Source organism: Epinephelus moara, chromosome 1 (genome assembly GCF_006386435.1).
Source record: "Epinephelus moara isolate mb chromosome 1, YSFRI_EMoa_1.0, whole genome shotgun sequence".
In the NCBI taxonomy this organism is placed as follows: domain Eukaryota; kingdom Metazoa; phylum Chordata; class Actinopteri; order Perciformes; family Serranidae; genus Epinephelus; species Epinephelus moara.
The window spans coordinates 8,469,791-8,477,292 of record NC_065506.1 but is presented as its reverse complement, the minus strand read 5'-3'; the positions used below and the strand labels follow the sequence as shown (position 1 = coordinate 8,477,292).

Here is a 7,502-nt window from a genome sequence, read left to right as displayed (position 1 = left end):
GCTAAAATGCGACCGATCGCTGTGGCTCCCCCTGTGGCCGAATGTTTGGGTTTTTTTTCGAATTTTTGGTATGACTAAGTCATGGTATGGTATGCTGTACATAATCACGGAAACTGTCAGTCAGTCATTCTGTCTGTCCCATGTTTTTCTACTCACTGACGTGGTCAATCTATGTGAAACTGCACATAGGCATTGAGGATTGGCATAGGTAGAAGGTGACATAGCTACCAATGGGTATGGACTAGTTATTATTATTGTTATTATTATTAGTTCCATTATGGGAAGTGTAGGATCCAGCTTTTAAAAGGTTTCCCTATGTTAGGTACTAAAGGTTCTTTAACACCTAACAAACTGATGTGTTTACCTGTTTGGTTTATTTGTTGGTTTGTCCTGTGGGTTGGTGTTAAAGCCGTCAGCAGAACTCTGGTGCAGACCAAACAACCAAGGCCAGACCCTGTTTCAGGTGCTCCAAACTAACTCTGCTTTCATACCACTCAAGTACCGGACCAAGGAATACTAACCACAGGACTGTGTTACTGTAGATGTGTGATTTTAGCATGATGTCAAAAGCTAAACTACTAATAAATCCCTCAGCTGACTGTGAACTGTTGAGAACACTGTCTGTTTAACTGCATATATTTTACACGATCATTCGGTGGTAACACATCATGCACCAGCATGTGAGTGTAGCAATTTTCACTGACATTGACATCTGAAAGTGAATTAAGCAATATCACATGTGAGGTAGTGCTGTTGCACAGCTGTGATTCAGTCATAGGCACAAAGCCGCAGGCCGACTGCTGAAGATAACCACAGCCGTGCTAATATTCAGTACGACAGCATGCACGACCTCATGAGTGATATTGCTTTTATTCAATAATTCTACAAGCACCATTTATCAACGGTAAAAGGCGGCAACAGATTATTATTTGTTTGTTTAATGTTTTATTTGGCCCAGCCAACACAAATAGTTCTGCAACGGGACTTGGACTGGACTGTTGCCAAGCAACACATAAACATTCCTGCACACTAACGTGCAAGTCTCCACATTAACACAGACCAGCTACTGTGTATCATGTAGGTTACATCTGTTTCTCCATTTATTTTGCAACCAGTAAAATAAGAGTCTGTGGACAGATGCATTGGTGGCATATGTGTGGTGCTCATGAGTTAACAGCGTAATCTGTACTTGGGGCGTCTTCTGGTGTCATGTGCGCGTACCTGGAGTAAAGTGTCCAAGCCTCTGTCCGTCCCTTTGTCCTTTTCTGACGTCCAGTTATATTTAACTCAAATATTATTTGTAGTAATATGCTTTGCAGTGCAAAGTTTTTTATGATGACCCTTAATGGTGGCTAACTAACACTTTACATAATTAATGGCTCAAAACATCTGTAACATGGAGTGATACATGCATAGACCCAGTGCTATTATACTGTATGTCAGCACTCATGGAATGTCTCCTGTCCAATCAAATTACTTGGTCAGAACTTGCTGCTGTATAAAAAGAGTTGCTAGAGTATGTGAAACATTAGTTTAGTAACTCTGGGTATTTTAGCAGTTCATTAAAAACTGAGTGAAACAAAGTGGCCACGCAGCAACTATCTCCTTTATATTATGGTTAATAAATGTCTCTTTTTTTCCCTCCTTCTACCTTTTTATTATAATTCATGTCATATGAGGCCAGTTATATCTCCTGACAAAAACTGCTCATAATAAGTTATTTCTCGGTGGGCTCTTTTCAAACCAAGGCACATAAACATATTGGTTTTAGAGCACTGCAGCATGACACAGTGTCAGTCACTGGAATTTAATATGCTCCACATTGGTTCATGTAGAGCTGATGACGTCAGGTGACAGTCCCCAAAACAGTTCAGTGAATAAGTTACATGTCAGTCCATATGACTACATGTCATCACCTTTTTATTGGTCTGGACCAAATGAACTGAATGATAACAGGGTTTTCCCTGGGGTTTTTTTCAAGACCAAGGTAGCAAAGGCCTGTGGTGGGGGCATCTTGACAGCTGTACTTGTAGATACGGTCCCCCCCTCTATTAAATATGAAAGGACGCCCCCCACATGCTTGAGCTTTACACTGCTGACTTGTACTGTATAATCAGAACAGACATGTCCTGTGATTTTCAGGCTTCTATGATTATATTTACCCTTTACAGCAGGCACATCCTGACAGCTGAGAATATTACTGTCAGGTATTGTCCCCCCTCTATTAAATATGAAAGGAGGCTGAAAATCAAAGGAAACGTCTGTTTTGATGATACAAGTCAGCAGTCTTGAAATGTGTGTTTCTCTTCTATAATACACATTCTACATCTCCGAGGCGACGTCTTTCCACATATGGGCTTCCATCGCCTTTCAAACAGGGCGGAGCTCCGGGGGAAACAGTAGGAGAGACACAGCCCGAGGGGGAACTGGGATCTGACACAACACCAGAGGCAGAAGCAGGTCCGTGGAGCTGTGTGCCGGACGAAAAAACAAAACAAAAAAACCCTGCATTGCACCAAATACGCACCACTACGGTGTCGCTTTGGGTTGTGAGTGCACATGACGCACGTCTACATTGAAAGTAATGGGTTTGTGCGCGCAACAGACACTACATCTGAACGCCTCCATGCACAAACGCACGCGCTTTAACCAAGGCAGCCGCCAAAATCACCCAGGCGGCCCGCCTTTGTCTTAGATAGGCAGGGAAAACCCTGTATAAGTATGAACGTGAATACACCCCTTGCCCTTACCCCTCCGTTTTGCACACTCACGCTTAGGGGTAGGGTGTCCTGATTCTTGTTGGGATAGAGGAGTAGGACAAAATGTTAGGTTACAAGGCCCTCCAAAGTTTTCCAAAGTCACACTTCAAACAGAAGTGTTATGAGAAATCACTGGTAAGATGGCTGCATAAGCAGCAAAAGAAACCCACAAATGTATTAACTTAATTAATCCAAATGTAAAAACCTACAATATCCATAATATCATCTTAGTTTAATGTTGTTTCTTTAAAACAAGCATAACAAAAAAAAAATCACTAGTGGTACGCTGATGTATCGGTGGCTAACAAGCTAGCTAGCTGACGTTACATTGTTATTGCTGATTTCCACATGACAGTCTCACATTTTGAAATACTCTCATCTCTACATGCCCCTCACTTTGAGGGCATATGACGGCAAAAATGTAATGAAATTTCAGCAGTGAAGTTGCTGCACTTGTTAGCGCTTCTCTGATATCAGTGCAGGCTGACAGGGTATGAATGTAGGTTGCTAACATTAGCCTACAGAGCACCGCTAGTGGCTTGATAATGACGCAGTGTTCTTTATTTTGACGACTTGTTTGATCAATTGAAAGCATAAAACTCAAGTTGTGAGCTAATATCGAGTGTTCATCCTGTTTATCTCCATCAGATAACTGGCAAATGTCATTATGATGATATCATTATTGCCATAGTCACATCTGTTAACATAAACACAACTGATGACTTCTGATGATGTATGAGGGTCTTAAAGGGTTCCATTTCATAGGGGAAGATTTCAACCGCTACCCCTTGTAACTCTTTTCCTAGGGGGAGAAATGGGAAAGGGCTTCAGCCAGGACATGCTGCTTCAATTTTGACCATTCTGTCTAAAATCATTCTCGCTCAAGTCCCCCTACTTCATTTACATTGTGGTAGTGAATAACTTGACAGAAAAAGAACGGCACGTCTGTGCCATTTCTAGTGTATGAAAACATGGGCATTCCAGGCTTGCAGGTACTGATGACTGAATAAGTGGAAATCAGCAATCAGTGCCTCTCTCAAGGTTGAGGATATTTAACATTTTAAGGAGGACAGAGTATTCATCCCTGTTCACTCTCTCCACCCACCAACCACTAACCTCGCAATCAGAAGCTTATTTCTCAACTTTCCAGGCTGCTGGCCCCACGAGAGACTCACATGTGGTCACACACAGGTTCAGGCCCACACAGACTCTGATAGCTTCTTTTGGCCTAGTACAGCTCTTCATTCTCACCTCAGAGGTCCAGTGGTCATTCTTATCATTCCTCTCTGTGGTATATTTGTATTTAGGTTTCTCACCTGTACTGCTCCAGCAGCTGCACGGCCTGGTGCTCCTGAGGGTGCCTCTTCATGTGGCTCTTTAAACTGTTCATGTTGGTGGTAGCAAAATCACAGCTACAACACCTGGCAGATGGAGAAAGCAGAGATGAGAGATGAGAGAACATGGAGATAGAGCGTCTAGTTTAACACGCTGCCTTTTGAGGTCATCGTTTTGCTTCTTTACACTTGTAGCCTGAAGGGAGATAAGGGATTTACAGCAAAACAGAGAGGAAATTGCCACTTTAAGAAAAAGAATAACTCACAGTGTTTTCGACTTTGTTGCACTTGGATGTTGCGGTTGGAAGATGAAACTGGCCTTTTAGCTGCTCAGAGGCAAATACTGTACAAGGTCCTCAGACTAAGGCTACGCTCAACTTACAGATACTTGCACAGCATTAAAATAAAGTCGGACAAAACAAAGTGTTGCACTTGATAATGTGAGGTTGGCTGGGGCTAGAATATTAAAAAGATGGATTTGACCAACCAAAAAGAAGAAGAAAAAAATCAGTCTTACAGCACATTGTTTCAAATAAGTCATTTTTTAGATTAATTTTACTTTTGTAAATGTAAAACAGAAATATGTTTTACTATTATTACCTTTTTATTATTTCATTTTCATGCATGCTGTTGAGCCCCTTTCCCTCCATATATTTTAGCTTCTATCATAACTATTACTACAACAATATTGCAATAGGCAGGCTAATATAAATACTCAATCTCATTATTCCAACAACAATATCCTGTGAATAATTTGGAATACAAGGCCAGAAATTGCTACTACATCATAACAAGTACATTTATGTTTAATTATCATGCTGCCTGTGGCTTGTGGTGTGATCACTGGAAAATAAAGTGGCCTTGCCTGAAGGAAACTAAAGCAAACTAAAAGACATTTTGAGGCACTGCTTCCAGCTTTGGACAGTCGGAGAGTGCAACAGTGTGACATGGAAGCAGTGTATTGGGCTGTATTTGGATTAATAATGACTGTTTGAACAAAGTGTGCATGCTAATGTGCAGTGGAGAGGTAGGTTGGGGTGCAGGAGTAGTTTGAAAATGAGTGATTTCTTCACTATGAATATGTGTCACCACTGAATTTCATTGCAACTGTTTTGAATCAAAGTGCATCACAGCAACCGCTCTTTAGAGAGGGTCGTCATTTTTTGGCCAGGACCACTTGACAGGGAACCGGCAGAGACTTCAGAAAGTAAGTTCTCCAAGCCAAAACATAGGTTAGTTGATGCCTAAACTTAAGTAAATTGGTGTTTTTACACTTCAGATTTCATCAACAGATTTTGTTACATTAGGAGGATTGAGCCTGGCTTTCTATTTGCAGTCTTTATGCTAATCGAAGCTAGCCAGCTATTGGCTGTAGATTTATATTTATTGTACAGACACAAGAGTAATTGATCTTCTCATCTCTTTTAGCAAATGTCAAACCATTGCTTTAACTTACGCACTGTATTTCCAAAGGATAGCACTTTAAAATATCTTTAATTAAAAGTTCAAATGCTGTATTCACTGACCACTAACACTACAACACAGACACATCACTACCAAGAATGGTATTTACAGAGAAAATTGTAATTATTATAAGTTGTAAAAGTTTATGATCCAGTGCATTGCAGTTACACAGCAGAGAACAGCACAGTGAGCACTTTAAATGGAAATGTTTTGGCATTTGATTTCAGTGGTGGAGAGGAATGAATACCAATGGCGTTTCAGTCACTGTAACATAATCAGGATGGGCATTTCTGCACTCTGCCAATTACACCACTGTTAATAACAAATGAAGGAATGGTTAAATATGAGCACAAGTCCAGTGTGTGGTTTCCTTTACGTTCTATTGTTATGCTATTAAAATTTGAGACACTACCAGACATAATCAGTATTACCATAAAATGTTGCCTATTGGGGCCTTTTACACTAATCCTACTAACTGCATATTGTAGCTCCTGACAAACCATTGCATAGGTGTTTTAGCAGGAGACTGTGTACTGATACACACCTCTCACAGCTGCTGACGTGTACTGGCACACAGCTGCACGTGAAGACATTCTGCACAGTAACAGTGAATACCTCTTGAAAACTGAAACACTGCTGCGCGATTTTGGTGAAAAGAGAAGATGTACAGATGATAAAGATGGCACAATGTTTGTATCACTTGTAAATACAGTGCAGTCTGCAAGTCTTTGGAAAGTGGCACTTTTTCTTTTGTTGTTAAGTTGGCTTTGTACAGTATGTGAAATTAAACAATAACTATGAGGGTGAACAACTAAGAAGTACAGCTTTAATTTGAGGGTGCTTACATCCAGATTGGGTGTAGAACAGCAGCCCTGTTATTATCTTTCTGCGCTACAATTAAAGCTGAACGTCAGCACTTTAACCTCTACTGCTTAAGTACAGAACACGTGCAATGGTCCTAACCATATACCGTATGATATAATGGACATAGACACGTTGGTGTCAATCACTGGTTTGTGGACTCCCATTTTAGAGCCTTGAATCTGGAACTTCGGCTGTCACCATCTTGGATTTTTGGAGCCAGAGGTGACCATATATTGGCGAGAAGGTGGAGCTGTGGAGAAGCGAGGGGTGGATCTGACTCATAGACTCTGGCGACGCCTCTCAGACAGCCTGTGACTTAAGTGGCCTTGCCCTTAAATATGCATAACTTTAAGCCTTAATAAAATGTATACAAATGAGTTACATAAGTTCAAAATAAAAACTCACTCCTCACACAGTTGTCACGAATGTTGAAATCAACTGTAGAGACGAAAACTGTATTTTGTACCAGGCTACATATTTGTTTCTGCTGTTGAGTATTTTAACATGGGGGTCTGTGGGGACTGACTGGCTTCTGGAGCCAGTCTCAAGTGGCCATTTAAAGAACTGTAGTTTTAGCACTTCCACATTGGCTTCATTTGTCTGCCTTACAGGATGCTGCTTTGTCCTAAACACAGACTGTATGTGTAATGGACGTAGCTATCCTGATGTCACCCATTGGTTTGTGGACTGCAGTTTAAAGCCTCAAGAGCAGTTTTTCGGATGTCGGCATCTTGGCAATTTGGAGCCAGAAGTGACCATATTTGGACCAGAGGCTGGAGCTGTGGAGGAGCGAGGAGTGGATCTGACTCACAGACTGCACCGACTTAGCAACACCTTGAAGACAGCCTGTCAATCAAGAGGCCCTGCCCTTAAATACGTATCATTTTGGGCCTTAAAGGGCCAGTGTGTAAAATGGGTTGAAAACAGTGACATCAGTGGTCAAATTCTAGATTGCAGGGCTCACTCGCTCACCCCTCCCGTCGGGTAAATGACAGTGGCCTCGTAGGGACAAAAAGCCTTGCGCACGAGTTTTTCAGGAGTAGGTCTATCTAGCAATGAGGTGAATGTTTATTTAGAAATC

General features: G+C 41.4%; 1 protein-coding gene across 3 annotated transcripts in view; it reads right to left on the bottom strand.

Annotated features, from left to right (window-relative positions):
* Window positions 1–7,502, bottom strand: part of znf507 (zinc finger protein 507) — a 30,572-nt gene that overhangs the window by 8,826 nt on the left and 14,244 nt on the right. For all 3 annotated transcript variants that reach the window (XM_050049937.1, XM_050049947.1, XM_050049928.1), the window contains exon 5: window positions 4,076–4,180. In XM_050049937.1, the coding sequence (XP_049905894.1) occupies window positions 4,076–4,180 (105 nt within the window). The remainder of the gene's footprint in view (window positions 1–4,075; window positions 4,181–7,502) is intronic.